At 44.9% G+C, this 21,706-nt stretch overlaps 1 protein-coding gene across 1 annotated transcript in view; it reads right to left on the reverse strand.

Annotated features, from left to right (window-relative positions):
* The window catches only part of scrib (scribble planar cell polarity protein), a 54,217-nt gene extending 33,061 nt beyond the window's left edge, over positions 1 to 21,156 (reverse strand). Inside the window, exons 1-12 of the mRNA XM_019893065.1 lie at positions 20,263 to 21,156; positions 4,976 to 5,093; positions 4,446 to 4,524; positions 3,840 to 3,929; positions 3,261 to 3,317; positions 2,916 to 2,979; positions 2,749 to 2,823; positions 2,113 to 2,257; positions 1,586 to 1,704; positions 1,028 to 1,227; positions 750 to 916; positions 3 to 20 (exon numbers count right to left, since the gene is read on the reverse strand). Of these exons, the coding sequence (XP_019748624.1) occupies positions 3 to 20; positions 750 to 916; positions 1,028 to 1,227; positions 1,586 to 1,704; positions 2,113 to 2,257; positions 2,749 to 2,823; positions 2,916 to 2,979; positions 3,261 to 3,317; positions 3,840 to 3,929; positions 4,446 to 4,524; positions 4,976 to 5,093; positions 20,263 to 20,421 (1,291 nt within the window). The 5' untranslated portion in view covers positions 20,422 to 21,156. The remainder of the gene's footprint in view (positions 1 to 2; positions 21 to 749; positions 917 to 1,027; positions 1,228 to 1,585; positions 1,705 to 2,112; positions 2,258 to 2,748; positions 2,824 to 2,915; positions 2,980 to 3,260; positions 3,318 to 3,839; positions 3,930 to 4,445; positions 4,525 to 4,975; positions 5,094 to 20,262) is intronic.
* Between the last annotated feature and the right edge of the window lie 550 nt (positions 21,157 to 21,706).

Here is a 21,706-nt window from a genome sequence, read left to right on the forward strand (position 1 = left end):
GCTGTGCTGCAGCAGGTTCTCTGCGGAGAAGAGCGCGTAATCAATACTGTGGTCCACCTTCCCCCAAGTACACAGAGAGACTGAACCCAAAAATAAATAAATAGATAGATAAAAAACACGATTGATCATCGGTTTTCATTTTGAAAAAAAAAAAACAGGTGCATCCATCCACTTCAAAGGAAATGTAATATTTACAGATCTTCGTAGAGGATAAAGAATGCATGCTTGTTTGTATTGTGACCTGTCTGTGTTGCCCCAACGATTCATCTAATTAAAAAAAATATTAACACATTTGGAATAAAAATTTCTGTAAAAAAATAAATAAATAAAATGAATGTGCCAAATTGACACAATTTTAATAAATAAATAAATATGTGCGATATCTAATAAAACAAGGATCCACCAGCCCCCAAGTACACAGAGAGACTGAACCAAAAAAAAAAAAAAAAACAAAACACGATTGATCATCGGTTTTCATTTTGAAAAAAAAAAAAACAGGTGCATCCACTTCAAAGGAAATGTAATATTTACAGCTCTTCGTAGAGGATAAAGAATACATGCTTGTTTGTATTGTGACCCGTCTGTGTTGCCCCAACGATTCATCTAATTAAAAAAAATATTAACACATTTGGAATAAAAATTTCTGTAAAAAAATAAATAAATAAAATGAATGTGCCAAATTGACACAATTTTAATAAATAAATAAATATGTGCGATATCTAATAAAACAAGGTGCGCTTGATTCTCACCAAGGCTTGGGGAAGGCTGCTGAGGCAACAGGTAGCAGGTCAACACTTTCTCGCCCGTGCACTCGTCATCCTCAGTTTGGAACTTGAGCATCGGCTGCGATTGGTTCTCCGCCAGCCACATGGCCTTCAGATTGAGGTTCGTCAAGGCAAAAGGCAGGTTTTGTAATCTTAGGCAACCAAAAGAGAACGAGGAAAAAAAAAAAAAAAAAAGACAAATCAGTCGGGGGTAACCACAACTCCTACGTTATTGAATGCCCACTTGAGAGCGTAACGGTCACCTGTTCCCGGCCACGTCCAACACGTGCAGCTCCGTGGCGTCGGCAAGCTCGGCGGGCAGCTTGGCCAGGCGGTTGTCCCGCAGCGACAGCACGTTGAGGCTGGCGCAGCCACCCAACTCCTTGGGCACGGCGCCCAGGCGGTTGCGGTCCACATTCAAATTGGTCAGCTTCTTCAGCTTGCCCAGCGATCGAGGAAGCGTCTTTGGATGAAGCAGCGAAAAAAATCCATGAGTAACATGATGACCGTTTTCTTTTTTTCTTCAACCGTAAGGCGCACTTGAAAGTCTGACTGTTGTCTCAACCAATCCCCACATACCCGCTTGGGCTACAGCAAGTCATGAGGGACAAGCATACTTTGCATTTTGAAATCCGACAAGTCGTCACGGTTGTGCTTGGTTGCCATGGTAACGGACGGGAAATGAGCGGTTGAGTGTATGTGCAGAAATTGAATTTTTTTTTTTTCCTCCATGCATCACCGTCCCTGTTGATCTGTGACTCCATACGGACATAATCAATACACGGCGAACCCTTGTTCATCCAGTCGGCTTAAAAAGTTACCTGGAGGAGGTTCTCGGTCAGGACCAGCTCGGTCAGGTTTTCACACTCTCCGATGGAATCGGTCAGGTGGGTCAGTCTGTTCTGGTCCACCTTGAGGATGGACAGCTGCTTCAGACAACCTGGGGGAGACATCGCAGATGTCAAGCTCCTTTTCTTGACTACTCTTCAATACTAGTATTGAACAATAATATTAAAAACATTTTTTTTTAAAAAAATCATAATAATCATATACAAGGGCAATTATGTAATAATGATGGGGTGCTACATTAAAAAAAAATATATATATATATATATTGTCACCGGTTAATGGTTTGTAATAGCCGCACACTTACAGTAGGTGGCAGTGCAGGCTACTTAAAAGACATGAGCAGAGCCGAACTGAATCGTTTGACTTTGAGGGAATTCATTCAATTATCCATATGTCCGCAAAAACAAGCTATCCTCCTCTTGGCTTGCATGAAGTATTTATTCCCGGACCTGCAGTTTGGTGATTTTGTGTTGAGCGAGCGTCACTTAGAAAAAGTCACCTATGGAGTCCGGAACCACCTCCAGCAGGTTTTGCGTGAGCAGCAGGTCTGTGAGCGCCAGGAGACCGTCAAGCTCGGAGGGAAGCTCCTCCAGGCGATTCTCAGACACATCCAGACACACCAGTCTCCGGAGATTCCCTAGCTCCTAAAAAACACACAAAAGAAAAAAAATCATAAAAATTCTGGACTAGGGTTGTAAAACGTTGAAAATTCTTGATTAAAGTTTACAGAATGTTCTGTAAATTTCCAAGGAAATTAAATTTGGGAATTTTGGAACAAATTGAAAACTTTCCATGTGATTATAATGTTCATTGAGACGACTCAACTCCTCTCAACTCATCAGTGCAGTACTATTAGTCGTTCTTCGTTGAGGATAAAGAACATGTGATCGCAAGTACTGTTATCTGCCTACATATTGCTGGAACATAGATGCTATTTAGACTTAGCATTGACCATAGCGGACTGAAAGGCTTAGCTATGTGGTTGCTTTAAATACAATAAGTATATTTCTTTGTTTTTATGTTCCGTCTGAGAATTTCGCAACTTTACTCAGGACCTAAAAAAGCTCATCTTATGTATATTTCTAATGAGGAATAATGTTGATGTGGACATCGTCAAGTATTCAAACCAACTCACCGGCGGTAAGGAGGACAACTGGTTGCGGTCCAGCCAAAGCTCCCTCAGGTTGGGCAGTGCGCCGAGTGTGTCCGGCTGGGAAGTTGGACAAATAACGAGTCGGCTGTTTGTCTGAAAACTCAACAGACATTTGCACGGCTACATGTTATTGCGTGGAAGTTAATTACCAACACTTCCAGTTCGTTGCTGCCCAGGTCCAGCTGTTCCAGTTTCACCAGGAAGGACAAAGACCTGAGAAACAAAGCGGTAGAAATTAGTCTGGGTTAAAAACAAACTCCATTCTACACACGGTGATGACATAACACTCCATTTCAAATGCGCCGGCAGTATGCAGGGAATGTTTGTTTTTTTTAAAGATCAGACGCTGCACCTTATACTGAGATGAGGGTGTGTAAAGTCGAGCTCCACCCACCAAGCATATACAGTACGTGACCAATACATTTGTTATGAAATTAAAGCCTGAAAGAGGGTAACTAAAATGCATTCATTTTGTATCCATGGGCGACACCTACGTGGGCAGACACTTGAGCAGGTTCTCCCGGAGCTCCAGCGTCACCAAGTTGGCCAGACTGCGAGGAGGAGAGGTCGATTAGTCAGATGGCAGGCCAGGTCTGTTCATATGGGCAGGCTGGCGCGGTGGGCGGGGGGGGGGCTCCTCCATCTGTCTTGCCCCCCCCCCTCCTGCCCCACAGCCAGTTGACCAACGTGGAGGTTACAATAATCTAGTGGTTCTTAACCTTGATAGAGGTACCGAACTCAAGCAATTAATATGCACATTCACCGAACCCTTCATGAGTGAAAAAAAAAATATTTTTTTTTTAACAAATTCAAAATATTTAAAAAACACATTTTTTAAAAACAGCCAAAAATAAATAAAATTTCAAGAGATAAGTATACTTTTTTTTTTTTAAATTGTACGACGTACTATCACAACAGTCACACGTTGACGACTAAGCCAACTCAATTTCCCACAGCACTGATTGGACAAGCGATGTCATGTGATCATGTGCAGCCAGTGATGGCCAAGCGGCCAAGCGTAGAGGGGTGTCCCAGTCAAACGAAAGCCCCCGCGAGCGGGCGCCCGCACGTACTTTCCGATGTCGCCGGGCAGAGTCTGCAACGACACCTCGTTGAGCGCCAAGTGAGCCAGCGCTCGCAGCTGAGTGAAACCGTCGGGCAATCTGTGGCACACAAAAAAGATGGATGGCGGGGAGAAGCCGCAAGTACAGTATTACCATTTGTATGGTTGCATCGGCTTTCAAAGCAAAAAAAATAAATAAAAAATTGGCCCCCAAGTTGGGGGGGGGGCTCACATAAAATGTGCCTGGTTTTTGAATACCACGTTTGATGGCTAAGCGGACACTCCAGAGACCCAAAAGGCCGTAAAAGTCACATTTGGATAATACCCCTTTGATTTAATGCAGGAGGGGAGCAGGGGGGTGTTATGTGTGCATTGTCGCATTAACGCAGTGCTCACTCTCGGGCTCCTGTTCAATTATTACACACAGGATTTCCTGTGTGGTGGAGCGGTTAAAAGCAGCGCCGTTACATACTTAGCATCGAGTGCACCTCCGTGCGTGCAGACACGTAGATGCATTAAAAACCTCCCGGCGCATCTAAACAACAACGCCATGGCGGATGCCTGCGTGCTTTTTACTGCAGCGACTGGGCCCTCCCCCCGTTCTGACCGAGCTTACCTGGAGAGGGGGTTTCCGCTGAAGTCGGCGATCTCCAAGGCCCGGCAAAACTTAATGCTCTCGGGGATCTCGGGAATGTCTGCGGAAGGACGGAGGAGGAGCAGATATATTGGGAGCGCTTCGGTAGAGCAAAGAGCATTCGAAGTTGATTCTAAACACAACCAGATGGGCCCGGCGCGGGAATGTCACGGGAGAGGCAAAAAAAAAAAAAAAAATGTGAGATGGTCACGTACAAGTGAGGCTATACAGGTGCTATTTTCTTTTAGTGCGGAAAATACAGTATTTTAAAACAAAGTAAAAATGAAAAATGAGTATCTGTTGGCCAAGGTGGGCTGACCGGAAGGAGCAGCACAATGAACGGAATGGCAGCATTAAATCAGGATGCACAAACGGTCTAATACTTTACATTCCATTTAATCTCTTACTCTTTGTTTTTATAAAATGACAACATTATGGAGTGCTATTCTTCCTTATTAAAAAAAAAAAATAATAATAAAAAATAAAAAAAGTGACGCATAATCAAAAAGTACCATTTCTGGATATGTCCAGCTCCACCAGCTGCATGAAGTTGGCCACTTCAGGGGGCAGTCTCTGGATCTCATTGTCGCTCAGGCCCAGTTTCCGGAGGTTCAGTAGTCGGAAGAAAGGCTGCAGAGGATGACACAAGGGATGTCACACATTGGCTCATAAAACACAAAGTTCAGGCAACAAGAACAATAAAGTAAAAGAAGGGGAGGGGGTGGGGGGGAAAGTAGTATTTGTTCAGGATGTACAGTGTGCACCTCGGGTCATTTCCTGTTCGTTCCTCTCTCACTGCAGAGTTCTCAACAACAATAACTCACAAGCGTTGAGTCCGAACAAGGCGATTTGAAGTTTTTCATCGCTGAAGACCACTTTTGTAATCGTCGTTCCCGCAGAGCAAAGCAAAAATATGCCTGTCAGTACGTTTGTATATGTTGCTGCTCTGCTTATGTGAAAGTAGCGGCACTTTGAAAATTCATCATGAACTGAACATGAGGCATGCCGAGTTCGGTTAGCCCATCTATGGCGTTTCGCATCACGTTTGCATGAAGCTTGCAGACTTTTAGGACTCCAAATTATATGTTTGGCTTGATTATTTTGGTGTTTGAATGTACGTTATTTATTTGAGTCATCGAGGGGAGGTTTTGAACGACATTTGATGAGTAAATTTTGCTATTCAAGGCTCACTGTAGAACAAGAGAGATTTGATATTGTGAATGGAGGTGGTAGGGCTTCGGATGAGAGTCGCAGAGGGGAGAAAAGCAGGAGTGCCAAGTGCGGTGACAGGTTTCATTCCGCCCCTCAGCCACCTTGTGCCATCTGTGTGTGTCGTCTGCTGTTTGAATGGACCGACCCCGGCACCCAGGCGAGTGTCGTAGTGTTGTTTGCATACAAGATGACTGAGGGGAGTTAGCGGGACAATTACACTGCATTTCCTGTTCTCAAAATGCGGTTGTGGCGACATTTCCAAACTGACAGGCGGGCGGGCGGGGAAGTGGGTAAAGGATGGAAGGCGGAATGTAAGGTTGAGCACCGGAGAGAGACACAGATTGGGTGTGGGCTTATTATTAAGCGCCGGTATCAAGTGGCGGGAAGAGGAAATGGAAGACTGGAGCAGCCAATCAGGCGGAGAGATAACTACAGTCATGTTAACAACACAGCAAATTGGCCCTTTTTAATTCAAATAGTTTTAAAATGTGAATTCTTTTTTTTTCTGGAGCATAGAATATAACAGGCGATATTAAACCGGCATTTTATTGACCCGAAAGAACCTCAATGTTCCTTTCAAAACCCGCCATCTGGACTCAACCAAATCATCTAATTAGAAAAAAAGAAAAAAAAAAAGAAAAAACCTTTGTACTGTATCTGTGCATTCCTCAGCTCTCTTGATATCATCCATTTGTCAATAGGGGCTGTAATAATGCCATGAGCCCGCACGCACACACACACACACACACACACACACACACACACACACACACACACACACACACACACACACACACACACACACACACACACACACACACACACACACACACACACACACACACACACACACACAGATGGCCATTCACTGTGAATGAAACATGAAAGGCTTTCGGAAAATAAATAGAAAGCGTGAAACAAGTTAAAAAAAAAAAAACATTGAATATGCCAGCATCCAACTCAAGCAATGCAGCATTTTCATTCCTATTTATTTAATTATCGATTAGTTTTTAATCGCGGGTCAGTTGGAAGTTAGTGGTGGGATTTAGCGGACCGCCAACAAAGCCGCAGACGCTCCCAGGAGCTCGCTTCAAGCTTCGGGTGGCACCGTGTTTGCTGAGTGAGACGGCGCGTAGGTGCGAGCGGCGGCGCTTTTACAACGCGGCTCGTTTGATTAGGGAAGGAGGTGACGACGTGAATCGGGGGAGGAGGAAGAGGAGGGGGAGGAGGTGGTGAGGGGCTTTGAAGTATCAGCAGAGGGGCAGCGTGCGGTCTCGAAGGCGCCAGTTAGAATAGCAAACAGAGTATTTTTGAATAAGAATCATATTCTAATTTGTCAATATATTACAGCTTTCAAACTAGCAACATCGCATGTCCGCCAGCATTTTTTTTTTGTGGTCAAAATCATATAATCTATAAGACATTTTATTTGTCAACTTACATTAGTAAGTTGATTTTGAATTTGAGTGTTGGGAAAAGCTGGCAACCGGTTCGGGGTGTGCCCCACCTACTGCTGAGAACGGCTTCAGCATTCAGCGGTGTTGAAAAATTCTCAAGAGTTTCCTTGGAATGAGCCCAGCGGGAAATACGGCGCTCGACGGCGCACGTGCATCTGAACTTGAATTAGCTGAGAAAACATCCGCGAGGGAACTGTCAATTTACACAGTGGAATGTTTGTCATATGGCTCCCGAGCGTGCCGGTTTGGAAATCAGCTAACCAGGAAGGAGACCGTGCGCTAACGGCTCGACAGTCTACTCTATTCAACAGAGGAGGCAGTGTTCCAGTGAAGAGAATCCGTTAGGCATTTCGCACACACCCCAAAAATGTGAAATCAAAGCCACGGTGAACGATCCCTCGCAAGGAATTCGACCCAAGCACAGCTGCTTTTGCCCAAAATGGCCGACTATTTATTCAATATCAGGCAGGGGGTCTGGGTTAGTGTCCTGTTATGATAGAAATGTCTAGCCAATGTCAGTGAAACTGCTGTCATTGGCTAACTTTCTTGGGCGCTAAGTTTTATACAATACATCTTTATTTATATAGTGCTGAACAAAAATAAAATTACAATTCAAAAATACAGTAATATAACACAAGACATGGACAGTCATGCCAACCACTATTCCTGAATAAGCCTTGTTGTTTGAAGCAGTTCTAGATGAAAGAGGAGCGATTCAAAGTGTCCTTTCACCAGTGGATCACGGACGTCATGCTCAAAACGTGCATGACGTCCCAACAAGCCGGCTAACAAGCTAGGTTTGAAAGGGCACTGTTCCTGCTTCTGATGGGCGAATTTCCTTCTAAGAGTTGGGCAAAGTATGAACACTGAAATTCTCCCACAAAAATCTGATTCACATTAGTTTATTCGAAATATATATATATATACAGTGGTACTTCAATTTACGAACGTCTCTTCATACGAAATTTTCAAGTTACGAACAGGAAAAGATTGCCTCTTGTTACGAAAGAAATTTCAAGATACGAAAGGTAAAAATAGAGTATGGGCTGCTACTCGTAGCTCCGAGTGTCCTGAACGCAACATAATTATAGCTGCTCTGCCATTGGCTATTACCTAGCATCTTCCTGGCATCCCATTGGCTAAGAGGGACCTCTACCGTACGTGTCTATGTGTGTAGAAAGATAGACACATAGATATGTGTCGATGCAGCATCCTAGTCATTGGCCATGAGGCGTTCCGATAGTTTTGCGTAAATGTGGATCACCCAGCAAAAGGGTCCACCAGTTCGGCGATCGCTCACTATGCTGATGTTTACCTGGGACATTTTCGAAGGATTGTTAAAAGCCGACAAAAGCAAAAGTCCTTGGATCAGCTCTTGACAAAACGCCAGGCAAAAACCACTTCTGAGAGAGAACGTGAACTAAAGCGGGCAAAAAACGATGACGCGGTTAAGTTAAATGACCGTAATTTCGAGTTTTTATTCTTTGTTTTTTTACATTATGCACAACTCACATTTATTGTGCCCTAATCGATTTGTAACATGCTTTAGAAAACATTTATGTCTGAATTTTGGAGGGGCTTGGAACGGATTAGGGCATTTACATGGAAAACGCGTCTCGACTTACAAAATGTTCTCATTAAGAAACCAGAACCAATTAATTTCATAAATAGAGGCACCATTGTATTTTAAATATGCCCGAATTAGCCAAGAGGCTATTTTTCAACTGTAGTCCGCACTGATGGCTGATCTAACCCAAAATGGATGACTGGCAATGCGTCCTTCAGACTCATACATCTTCTTATAAGATAAAAACAGCCGTAATGAACCTACTGTGTCCTCCATCAAAATGACATCAGCAAACCTCTAAACCCTGCATTTATTTATTCATTTTTTTGTTTTATCTCCATACCTCGCATACAACCTGTGGAAGAACAATTCTGATTCAAAGCTTCCCGAGGCTCCAAATCCTGGTGTGTGCCCGCCCCTCCCCGAACTGTCCATCCAACGCTAAGCGCTCCACGGTGATGCAGCCTAGCGACGCACACTGAAAACAACAATGCAGCAGCAGGAGGAGGAGGAGTGGGAAGGGGGAGGGGGGACGCACATGCTTCTTGAAACAGGACGGGGGACTCCTCACGGGGCTATGACTGACTGGATAACTTTGTCCGAGTGGCCCCTCATTACCGCAGACTATTGTCAAATCCATGAATGATGCCAGAGATGCACATTGAGAAAACAGAGCAGAGGTCAAAAATAGTTTTCGCGCCACGGTTCCAGGAAGTGTGTTGGAAACGCCACTTGCAATTTTCTTCAGAAATGGCGTGTGAATCCTCAAAAGCCGATGCTTCGCTGAAATGTCGCAGATTTAATTGTCAGAACGTAGCATGTGATGATCGAGGTCGGAATCGGTCAAGGGATGTGGGAAGGAGGCGGTGAACATGGAGCTTTCGGATGTGATCCACAGCTCCCAAAACATCCCGAATAAGATGAACAATTTGAAGTGTCGATGGGTTGAACTGGTCAAGGAACATACACAAAAAAATGGCTAAAGCATGCAAAACAGTTGGGAGTTTTTGGGCCATTTGAATGAGATCAGTTAGTGAAGCGGAATGTGTGAATTTGTAACTCGTCAAAATTATCGGGTGAATTGTAATATGATTCCCGGTGGTCCTGAAAGAGCTCTGAAGTTGGAACGATTTTGAATCGGTCAAGAAACGTGGAAAGACGAGGCCAAAAAAATCAATAAAATCTCCCATATTTAACCCTTTCATGCACCCTGTAACCTGACAACATGATAAGCTGTCCACTGTAGTCACCGCTGTCTCCGAATGGGTTCATTTGGGAAACTCATTATGAAAACTTCTCCTCATGTGACCTGACCTTTGGAAGCATTTGAAAGTTTTAATATATTTTTTTATTTTTAATAGGATGAGAAATGTGGAGTGGAGAGATGTGCAGAGAATATTGCGATGCAGTCAAATACGGCTTTATTTTTTTTCGCACTTTCAAAACAGCTGCAGTTGGAACAAAGTGTTTTAGAAAAAAGTTTTTGCTCTCCGGCATTCACACAATCCAACCGTTCTACACATGGATGCCACCCTAAACCCTCCTTTTGCTTCTCCTCTCTCCAGATTCCCTCCTTTTTCTTCGGACCAGTGACAAAAGCCAACCCACAGGAGACTGTTGATCTCCCTCACTGACCACCCCCCAGCCCCCTTCTCAACCATTTGGGCCTATCCGAGGGATTCCTTTATTGTCTCGAAGGGTGCCGCGGAGTGGCAAAAAGGAGGACGATAAATGGAGGGAACGGGCACTTAAAAGCAGCAACTGAAGATAGGGGAACAAAGGCAGAGAAGGGCCGAGAAACAAGGGAAGTTTGTTGAGAGAGGTGGATCAAGAATCAAGAGTAGACTCCCACGGTTGCACAGAAAAAAAAAAAGAGTCTTCAGTCACTGACCGTTAAACTAAAGTGAACTTTAATTTCCAGTCCGGTCGGGGTACCGGTGTCATTTAGTCTGGTCTCGTGATTATTTTCCTTCTGAATACGCGATAGTCACACGAGTCAAAAGCGGTATCTTTGAGTGGCCGTTTACAAAACGAGCGTTTGCGTTTCATTTAAGTGGCACTTTCAACCACGTCCGCCTTCATCCGAGTGCAGTCACTCGGACGGCGCGGCGGAAAACTCTTCCAAACTCTTGAGAGCCCGACGAAGGCGCTGCGAGCCACTCAGAGGTGCATGAGAGATCTCCAGCTCAGTTGAATAGGACGTGCTGAGCTTTGCGCCCGGTTTGGTGAACGAGTCAACACACTTAACCGCTTAGGCGTTGGGAGAGCAGGACCGCAGCCAGAGGTGGAAGAAAGTCTGAGAGACTTCAAGTCCTGCCCATTGACCGGATAATGGAATTGTTTGGTACCAAGTACTTGAGGAAAAGCCTTAAGTACGAAAGACCCTCCTACTTTGTGATAATCTTTCTGCGGATGATACAACTCATCCCAGAGGGGGGGTTTGACTACATTTACAGATTTGAATTGGGCGACGGAAAGGCTGGTGTTAGCCATGCCGAGTGTGCTAATATCAGAGCTCCCATCTTGGACGTCTCATTGGCTATAAGATTCAGTCCACTCCAAATAGGCGGGGGGGGCTACAGAGTCCATCCCAAACCCGATGGACTTTTTGTAATAAATAGTAAACAAATAAAATCAATAATGACTTTGTGAGGTAGCGTCAGAGGGGAACCGAGCCGATGTTAGCCATGCCAGTTAGCCATGCTAGTTAGCCATGTTATCTTGGTCATTATTGAGTCAATAGTGCTTATTTATTTCAATTGTAGACGCGATTGGGATGTTGTGTTTTGGTGATATATGTTGGTCTACTACAGTTATTTTAACCCTTTCAGGGACAGCGGTTACTACAGTGGACGGCATACCATGTTATAAGGTGGGCACACTGGGTGGTGGGTGCGTTGGTGGCCGGGGAGGATGCCGTGGCATCTCAGCGCATGGTCACACTTTAGATCTGGATTAGTGTGTCAAATGCCCACACAGAACCACGTTGGAAAATGAGCCGGGAGCCAACATTGAAGACAGCTCAGCCTAACTGAAACTACGGAGGCGACCAGGGGGCGTATAATGCTTCTATTACTTTAACAGCGGGGGCCCCATTGCTTTACAAGTCAATATCAACGCGGTTAATGAACAACCAAAGTGACAACAGGAGGCCCTCCCCACCCCCCATTTCCCCGCCAACCCCTTTGCCTCTTGGGAATAGAATAAAAGACAATGCCTCACAGGGATCCAGGACCAAGTGTGCAATACGGAGAGTCTCGCTTAACCTGACAGCTGTAGATCTGTGACCAGCGAACAAAGTACCAAGATGTAAATGTAAAGCCTCTCGCACGCTGCTGTCCAAGGAAGATTGAGAGTAAACAGGTGGCGGCAACATTGTGGGCTTAAGAGGCTCAAGAACACACGGTAAAAGAGTACAAGCGTGTACACGGCCAGAATGAGCATCTCATAGGTCTCATGTCGATGATGCTTTTCGAGCAGAATAATATTCAAAACAACTGTTACGTTACTCCTAAAAATGTAGGGGGTTACTCGCCATTGTGAAATTTTAGGAAACTTTACAGGTGAACATCATTGAACCTTCTGTAAAATTTTAAATGCCCATTTTCAACATTATCTAAACTTGCAGTTCTCTAACAAGGAGATATATTGCTCCATTTAAAACTGAGGGTGCGCGCTTCACGCCACGTACACGGTCGACGGTATCAATTTGGATACCGTAATTATGATGCGTAATATGAAACATGTCACGCCTGGTTATGCCCTCTGACACAGCAAAGTGATTTTCCGCCGATGTGCTATAAATATACCAGTTAATCCGCCGGCGTTGCCGTAACAGGGGGCTAATCGCTGCTTTGGTGATTCAACACTGCCGGCACTGCCACTTTAGGGACATCGCGTCCCAAAAAAAAAAAAAAAAGGTGGTCAGCGCTGCAGATTTGCGAACCAAACGACATTCAAAGCAGCTTGAAGGGCTTTGAACTTTGTCCCGCCACGGGTGCTCCATTCCCGCCCCCACCCCGCTGCAGGTTGCTGCATTCATCTTACAGCAGGTCACATTTCACCTGACTAGCGCAAATGGAAGGCTTATGCTAGACGATCGATAACCTATGACTGACTGCTTTTACAAGAGACGGGCCACATAAAATGATATGGCGGGCCAAATCTGGTCCCTGGGCCTTGAGTTTGACACCTGTGCTATACAGGATGTGATTTCAAACACAGCCAGCGTCAAAAGCCCAAAACCGCCATTCATCTTTTCATTCCGCCACAAAAATGACATGGCGACCATGCATGACGCCAAACACAAGTTCCTCACTCATGTACCTTTGTGCGCGCCCAAGCCGTTTTGGCACAATGGCCTCATTGTTCAGGCGGCGGCGTATACACATCACTGAATCATCTTTTCCAGTAAACGGCCCCCCTTTTCCACAAGCGATCCCATTTACATATCTCACAATCTTTCCATTGTGAGAGAGAAAAGTTAAGAGTCTCTTATCTGAAGCCGCGTGTTCACCGAGCGGCACACTTGAGCGCAGCGAGCCGTGACGCGGTTTTGGAAAGGTAATCCCGGAATTGTTGTCTCTTGACAGGCTGAGCGGACGCATTTTTTTGAAGAGTCACACAATCGCTCTTCCCGCACTTATCGCGACTAAAACATACAAAAGGAGGGGTAATAGCACGATCGGCGAATTTTGCATGTGATGACGTTAGCGTCCGCAATGAACAACGGCTAACTTACTTAACAATTGGAAACAGCACATTCATGCATTTCGTGGATGTTATGCCCTGCACGTGCCTCAATGTGTGCGTGTATGTTTGTGGTTCGCCAACAGGGAATGTGCAATCATGGCTAAGTTCAAGTGTGTGAGAGGTGGAGTGTGTATGGGAGGGTGTGGAGGGAGGGGCGGGGGGGTGTCAGGACAAACTCCTGGACATTCCAGACATGCCTGTGTCAAGCGCTGCAGTGCAAACACAATCACGCTGAGCTAATTACACTGAGAACAAATATATAGCCAGCAACGGGCACTCATGGAATTGCCATGTTTGTTATTATTCTTCTGAATCAGCTATTTTTGGGGGGGGTGGTCACAGAGAACCTGAAAACTCACTCCAAATACATGTATCGCGGTGAAAATGCTTGGTTGACAGATTCCAAACAGATAACCACTCAAAACTCACTCACCAGTACTGCCTTGGGAAGTAAAAATGATAATAAAATAAAATCTGTATGGATCTGCCCCCCCCCCCACCCCCGACAAAAGTTTCAGCTGTTGACATAAAACTTGGTGGACGTTTATCATAACATGCACGCATGAAAAGACTCGAGAAGCCATTCCTGAAATGAAACAGGAAGTCGGCCATTTTGGTTTGATGCGGCCATTTTGGAGGAATTTCATGAGAAAGTCACATGGAAATTTCAGGGGGGGGGGGGGCAAAATAAATCTGCACACCAGACAAGTATCACCCATTGGCAATAAGTTAGGTGGACATATTGATCCGAACAGGTCGCATGAAAAAGTCTCAGGAAGCCATTCCTAAAATTAAACAGGAAGTCGTCCATTTTGGATCGATTTTGATGATTAAAGGGGCCTGGAAATGTTCTGGATTTTTTTTTTTTTAACGTGAAATTGGATGGATATTTCTACTGTAACAGAACCACAAAAATAACTCAAGGCACCACTGTACAGTATGTTTGTTTGTTTTTTTTGTCATGCAGGAGTTAATATTCTTGTGCGACAGTTGGCTGACCTCACACAAATACGAAGGGAGGAAACATCACTTGAAAGGTGCCGGGTGGGCGAGACATGAGCACAATGAAGCTTCGCTGGAGCAATTTTTGGGACTTTCAACAAGGGGCCGTCGGGAGCGACGTCAACACTTGTATCAGTCGACGGGTTTTGTCTGGGACTGGGTCGATGCGTTAGAGCGACATCATCGCTTGCAATAGGAGAGACGAGGGGCTCCTATGAATTGGCCGTTACTGCTTTGTTACGTGTGGCCCATGTGAGTGTGACAGACAAAAGCGTGAGAGAGTCGTGCTTTGCGGCCCCCCCCCTCCCGCGAGAGCCTTGTTTTGCGTTGCGTTGACCTCTCACAAACTCTCGCTGTCTCACACACAGACAAATAGTCAGTCATCAGCAACTCTGGTTATGTAGCAAACACATGCACTCTCCCATTCACGCCCTCTCACACATACTCACTCACACGTATTATTTTTAAAGTTTGATATACTCTGTTCCGCTGAGCGGTTGTTACAAATTCCACTTGGTTTAAAAGCTATCTTGATGGAACAGGCCAGATCTGGCCTCCGGGTCTTGACTTAAACATATTTGCTAAAATAATATTTGGCTAGCACTTGCTCCACTTCCTACCACCGTGTCGCCCTGTCATCCAACAAAGGCAGAAAAATTGTTTAAAAAAAGTCAACAGGGAACGTGGTAGTGTCAGTAACAACGCAAATAGTTATTCAAATGAGTGTGATGGCTACATTTTCTACATGACAGCTTTTTCAGTTTAAAGAACACGTGCTCTCATGTATAACACAGACATCGAAACCAGAACTTTGTTGTCAGTGTAACATGAAGAACGTCACAACTACATTGTAATTATTTTGTGCTTCCCGAAGGCTAAAAAAAAAAAAACTGTGCCTGCCAGTTTAGTTATTTTGTCAGTGTCAATGTGTTGCTGCACCGATTGTGTTCAACTTTCCGTTACAGGATTATAAAACGCCGACTCAGCTACTCTGCTTTGTTCGCATTACTCGTTGAGCCTTGAACACAAACAAAAACAACACTTTATGTTTCATAAATGCCATCATGAGGGCTTGGGGTCCAAAATTTTAAAAATACAAAAAAAAAAACAAAAAAACATGATCTTTTGCCCCCACTGTTTTCCATCAATGTACACTAAAGCGCAAAAAAAAAAACAGTTGCACAAAACACAGGGCATTCCACGACTGTCTCGATTATTCCCGCTTCCTGTCGACTGGGACGCTCCAGACACGAAAGGAACCAACACAAGAAACGCGAATGTCAACAAATCAACACGGCCAAAGCCTGGACGCTGACAGCTCTACTTGACCCGTGTGTGTGTGTGTGTGTGTGCGTGTGTGTGTGTGTGTGTGTGTGTGTGTGTGTGTGTGTGTGTGTGTGGTAGCCTCACAACAAAGACTGGGCGGCGAGAAACAATGAGTAGAATAAGGTTCTCTCGGCTGCAAAGTTAGCGCTTCACAGAGTCAACATCTGTTTAACTTTGGCATGGGACGTATCGGTCGGTTCACCGGCTCAAGCTAGGGGGTTTAAACTGCTAATAATCGCCGTTCTTGGATGATTCTGACATGTGGGAACCAGTTAACAGTCTCACCGAAAATGCTGCAGACTGGTGATTGGATCGTCTCAGCTCACAAGATTTAGTGGCTGATTCAGTCGGACGGAGTTAACAGATTCAAGCTAGTGGAGTCACTCATAAGTTAGCTAACTGTCCAACTTGTAGCCGTTCAGCCGTGAAATTCTAGCCCAAATACACCGTAATAATCCGGCTCAACGCCGTTTCCATGAATTAGCCTAGCGTACCTAAGGACTCAGTGCATCCCAGCTACTGAAGACATCCAACTCATGACTTCCCGACTCAGTCCAAATATTTGACTGATAAACACAGGTGACTTCGGAAGCGACAGGCTGTAAAAATAAAGTACACACTGGGAAGCGACTTGATCAGCCGGTCATCCGTCGGCCGTTGAGTCAAGTGTCGGTTGGGGCTTCCGTGCGTCTGTGTGCGCTGGATGCCTGCAGCCGAGAAAACCGGCATCCCACAGACACTTGCAAACAGCTGCCGTCGCCACCACCGCAGCCATTAATTATTCACCGGAGCTTTGCTTCCGTGTTTACCTTTGTCGCTGGCTACCGGGCGAGTGCCTGGGAGTACAGATGGCTGGCTGGCTGGGTGTGTTACTGGGTTATACTAGTTTTGGATTTTAGATTTTGGATTAGTTTTAGTTTTTTTTTCCATTTTGACTCTGAGATTTTGATTTTTGATTTTTTTGGGGTGGATTTGCTAGTTTCTTTTTTGTTGCCTCGTTTAATTTGTATTTGAATAGTTTTACTATTCTCATACTAAGTTTTGTCACACTTATATTAACAGCTAATTTAGGACAGCAAATTTTTGGCACTGAATTTTGTACAGTAATTAATGGACGGTAATCCCTCACAACTTCGCGCTTCACCGTTTTGCGGCTTCTGCGCTTCGCGGGTTTTGAGAAAATACTGCATTTGTTAAAAAAAAATTAAAAAATAAATCAAAAAATAAAAATGAAAAAAAATAATACAGCCATATTGGTCGCCATATTGTGGAGAGAGGCATTGTTGATGCGCAAGAGAGAAAGTTTTCCTTGGAGGCCGCGTGATTGGTTCCCCGTGAAACATCGATCAATAAGAGCGCTCGTGAATTTATCCCCTGTGAGCTGATTGGCGGTTGGCAACCTTGACCTGGTCAGGAGCCTTATTTTGAAGGTTACCCAACCCGGTCAGCTGTTTTTTTTTTTTTTTTTTTTAAATACGTCACAAGGAAGCAGTGACAACTCAAATGAAGGCTTAAGTGACAGTTGAAACGGTCAACTCGGTCCGAATTTTTTTTCTTCACTAAAAAAGGACAACTCTGACGAACGGCAGGGCCACCAAAACGTTAATCACGGTGGCCTGACAAAGGTTTTATGAAGGACCCTGCCATTGGTATGTTGGATGAAGGTTGACGCAACAGCGCTGCAAAAAAAATTAAAAATTTTAGAGCACAGTTGTCAAAGTCAAGGCCCGGGGGCCAAATCTGGCCCTCCGCATCATTTTATGTGGCCCGCGAAAGCAAATCAAACATGGCAACTTCCATGACGCTTGCGAAAATATGTACCAAAATTTCAAACTTTCAGATGTAATAAATAAGGGAGACACTGGAAGCATGTTCTTGTTGCCAAACACCTCATTACAGTAACTTAAACAATAGTTGAATAAACTGTTATTCTTGACTTCTTTATATGATTTCAGTCATAATGGCCCTCCAAAGGAAATGATAACTAAAATGTGGCCCTCGACAAAAATAGGTTTGACACCCCTGCCATAGAGGGATGAATCAGTAGCAGTCTTTAAAAGAATAATCGACTTCGACGAAAATAGGTTTGACACCCCTGCCATGAATCAGTAGCAGTCTTTAAAAGAATAATCGACTCATGGCTGCATGATCCGATCACCAGATCCCCAAAGGACTTGAGGATCAGCTGTAGCTCACTTCCTAGATCACCTCCTCCACTATTGAAAAGACCCCCTGCCTTCCTCCCCAAGCCTCCCCCTGCTGTTAATCCCCTTTAGGAATAAATTATAGCCCACTAGCACCACCTCCACAAATTTGCTCACACACACACCAGATCAGGGCGGGGAGTGTGAGGCTAGGGCAGTGGCAGGCAGGATGTGGGACCAGCTGGTCGTCAGCTCAGACAAAAGAACCTGCTGAATGCGCTCAGATCTCTCACATGGCCGCTCTGGATCTCTCTCTGTCTCTCGGCGGCCTGCACGAGCGACACGGGAACAACATTTGAAGAATCGACATTCCTCCATGACTCAAACGATACGGGATTTTCTACACGGGGCAGAGGCGTGTGGAGTTCCCGCACGGATCGTAATATAAAGAACATTGGAGAGTTGACTCCAAGCAGGTTGCGGTTTTTGACATTTGAAATGTCATCACATCTGTTTCGCTTTAAAAACAAAATATCAGCAAACGTATGACAAGACTGATGACATTTTGATAACAGTCAGGCATCCCATTCCTCGTCCACGAGCAACAATATCAAACTTAATAATCATCCCTTCGGATAAAGCAGGCACATCAAAGACCCAAGGGTAGGCCACTTGGTCCCGTATAAGAACTTAGTGTGAAAAGTTTCAGAGCTTTTAAGGCGGCCATTAGTGTGCCTGCAAGGGCGTATTGGGTAATAACAGCGGGAGAAACAAGCAGAGAACCTGTTCAGCAGAATCTATTGGGGACACACCCATCCCGACAATGGAGAAACCTCAAAAACAACGCCCGTGACTGCACATGCTCCTCGTGTACATCCGTACGTCTCGTCGACTTCGCTTCTGCTTTAATCTTTTGAAAAGAAACGGTGATGTGTTGCCACTCCAATACGGTATCAGCAAGCACAGCTGCAGTCAGCGCAGAGTCCGACTTGAGCTGTGACATTTGATATGATGAGTGGGGTGTCGGGGGGGGGATTGGTGGTGAATGGACTTCTTTGTAACCTGTCATAAGACCGGAGAATAAGATAACTCCCGCTTCCTCAACGGGGTCTATGAGTGGTTTGTTTACAGGCCGGCTTTAATGCTCAGGCTGGATAAAACTGCCAGAATTGGACGCCCTACTTTTTAAGAATCGATTCTTCGACTGATCGTCGCGTCGATTTGATTAATTGTATTAAAATTGATTTGGTAATATTAATTAAACAACAATACAAAATTCAAAAGTATGAATGCAAGGTGCCGGGATTCTTTTGATTCTCTTGGTGTTGCCGTCCTCATGTCTGACATTGTAGTACCTGTGACAGAATGAATGTGCCTTTCAAAAGCGGGGTCTGGCCCCGGTGAGTGACGTGGGAGTCAACAAGTGTAGGGTTGGCTATTGTCTCGAATTTTCCTCAACTTTCCAGGCCCTTTTTCCAAACCAGAATGGTTAACTTCCTGTTCAAGTTTCCAAACTTTATAGGCCTCCTTTAACGCCTGTTAAAAGATGTTTGTGGCATGATTCGAGCAAAGGCATAATCGAGGATTGTCTTGAGGGTTCAGTGGAGTTGAATGAGTGCAAAACTTAAGCAATTGTGTGGATGTCTAAATCTCCATCTGTTCAATTCGCTAAAGCGCAAACAATAAGAAGGCGCTAATTCGACACTGCATGACTAGCACACTGGTCATGAGTAATTAACATTGGCTTGCCTTGCCTACCGATGTTACTGGCAAACCTTGGGGTAGGTTTAGCACATTAAAATGATGTCACGTAACACAAATACGTCTGTAAACAAAGCCTCTTTCACGTTGTTCCAAAACAACTTTTTTGTACACTTGTCTCATGTTTTAAACGGTCGGTTGGTGACAAATTTGTCATTCATCCCATTCATGAAACTGACCACAGGTCAGTCCAGGGACTTTTGCCATTCATCCCGTTCGCATATGCAAGTTCTACAGTATTCCAGACCAACTTTTTGTGAACTTTTGTAATGTTTCAAACAGTGGTTATGGACGCTTTAGCCATTCATCCATTACAATACGTCAAATAACTACTTTTACACTGTTCCAGACTAGCTTTTAGTGAATTTTTGTCAAGTTTCAACTAGTCGATAGAGATGTTTTTTCATCCCATTCATGGAGGCCTTTCAATATACTTTGAGCCTGCTACAACGCCATTAAGTGACATTTTTGCTGTATGTTTGGCTTATCCAGCAGATAAACTTGTGTGTGATGATACCTGATGCTCGCCACAAACTTTTTCAGCCTGCGTCCACGAAAAAAAAAAAAAAAAGGCTTACCTTGGGGAGTTTCTTGAGTTGATTGGCATCCAGCAAGAGCTCTTCCAAACTGCGGCTGTATCGGAACACCTCGTCGGGGACCGCCTGCAGGTTGCAGTGCCGCTTGTCCACCGACTCGACGTGGCGGTTGCATCGCCACAGCGGGATACACTTGAGCATGTCGGGGAGGGAGGAAGGGAGGGGGGTCCCCCGGGTGGGTGTCACTGGAGGCTCCGCATCGGAGGGCGATGCGTGCTTAGGCGGCTGAATGGAGGATGGTTAGCGGGGGTTGCTTCGTTCTCAAACCAGCAGGCCGGAATCCAATTAAAAAATAATCCCCCGGCCAATGTCAGGAGAAATATTGTCGTCGTCCCTCTGGGGGTTTTATATGAACAGAACATAAAAAGACAAATATGGTCTCACTTGAGTCGGACTGTTTCCCACGAAGTTAGCTACCACCGCCACCATCCTGGTGTCTCAGCACCGAAAATAAAACGCTTGTCAGGCGGCGTCGAGAGAGGCACCACCAGCGGGGAGGCGGGAGTGGTGACAGTGTGGAGCGGAATGAGTCAGGAGACGTTCATCGCGGTGTCCATGGGGATACTTAGTCGCTCCTCGCCGGTGTGTGTTGTTAACGAGCTAGTTACGGCTAGCCTCCATCGGCTAGCGTCTATTGTGCCTAGCCAGTATCCGCCGTTAGCTTCCACAAGTACCGCAGAGGATGTGTGGGGAAAACACCGTGGACTTCCGTGTAAAAAATAAAAATACCGCAGCAGGATAAAAGTCAACGTGTGGAGTTCTTAGGGGGCGAAACGCTCCACGGTGAGTGTATAAGCTTCTCACCAGACACGGGCGCGCGGTGCTTCCCTGCCACTGTTGAGCTCGAGCCAGGCCGGTTTGGTATAGGGGGGGCTGGGCTAGGTTTGCGGCCAAAGGACCGCCGCGTTCCGGCCCCCCTGACGCGCCGTTGTCACTGGATCCTGGATGTGTGGCGCCATCTATAAGGCCAAACGCTGGAACTGCATCGTGTTCAAAATAAATCACAAACGAAATTTTTATTACACACACTAATGTATATTTAGTTTTTAATATTTATATTTGTAAATTTTTCATCGGTATGTTTGTTTACTCATCTCACACTGGTTGTGCATTTTTTTAAACTCATACTTTTGCATTCCTTGAATAAATTATGTTAAAGCAAAGCCATGTTGCATCTACACTGGTCAACAAATGTTTACATTTTGTCAGCAGAGGTCCAAGTAAACTTTCTGTATGATTTTTTTTTTTTTGCACGAGTTAAAACTTATAACCTGATGTGGTAGAAAGAAACTTTAAAAAATGTGTAGAAATGCATTTGGGGGCACAAATGATCACTAATATACTCAGATGAGCAGTATAAGAGTATCACAAAAGCTGTGGACAAATAACCTTTAATTGTAAAAACAAAGTGTTTACATGGTCCAAT

The sequence above is a fragment of the Hippocampus comes genome, unplaced genomic scaffold (genome assembly GCF_001891065.2).
Source record: "Hippocampus comes isolate QL1 unplaced genomic scaffold, H_comes_QL1_v1.1 scaffold353, whole genome shotgun sequence".
Taxonomy (NCBI): Eukaryota; Metazoa; Chordata; class Actinopteri; order Syngnathiformes; family Syngnathidae; genus Hippocampus; species Hippocampus comes.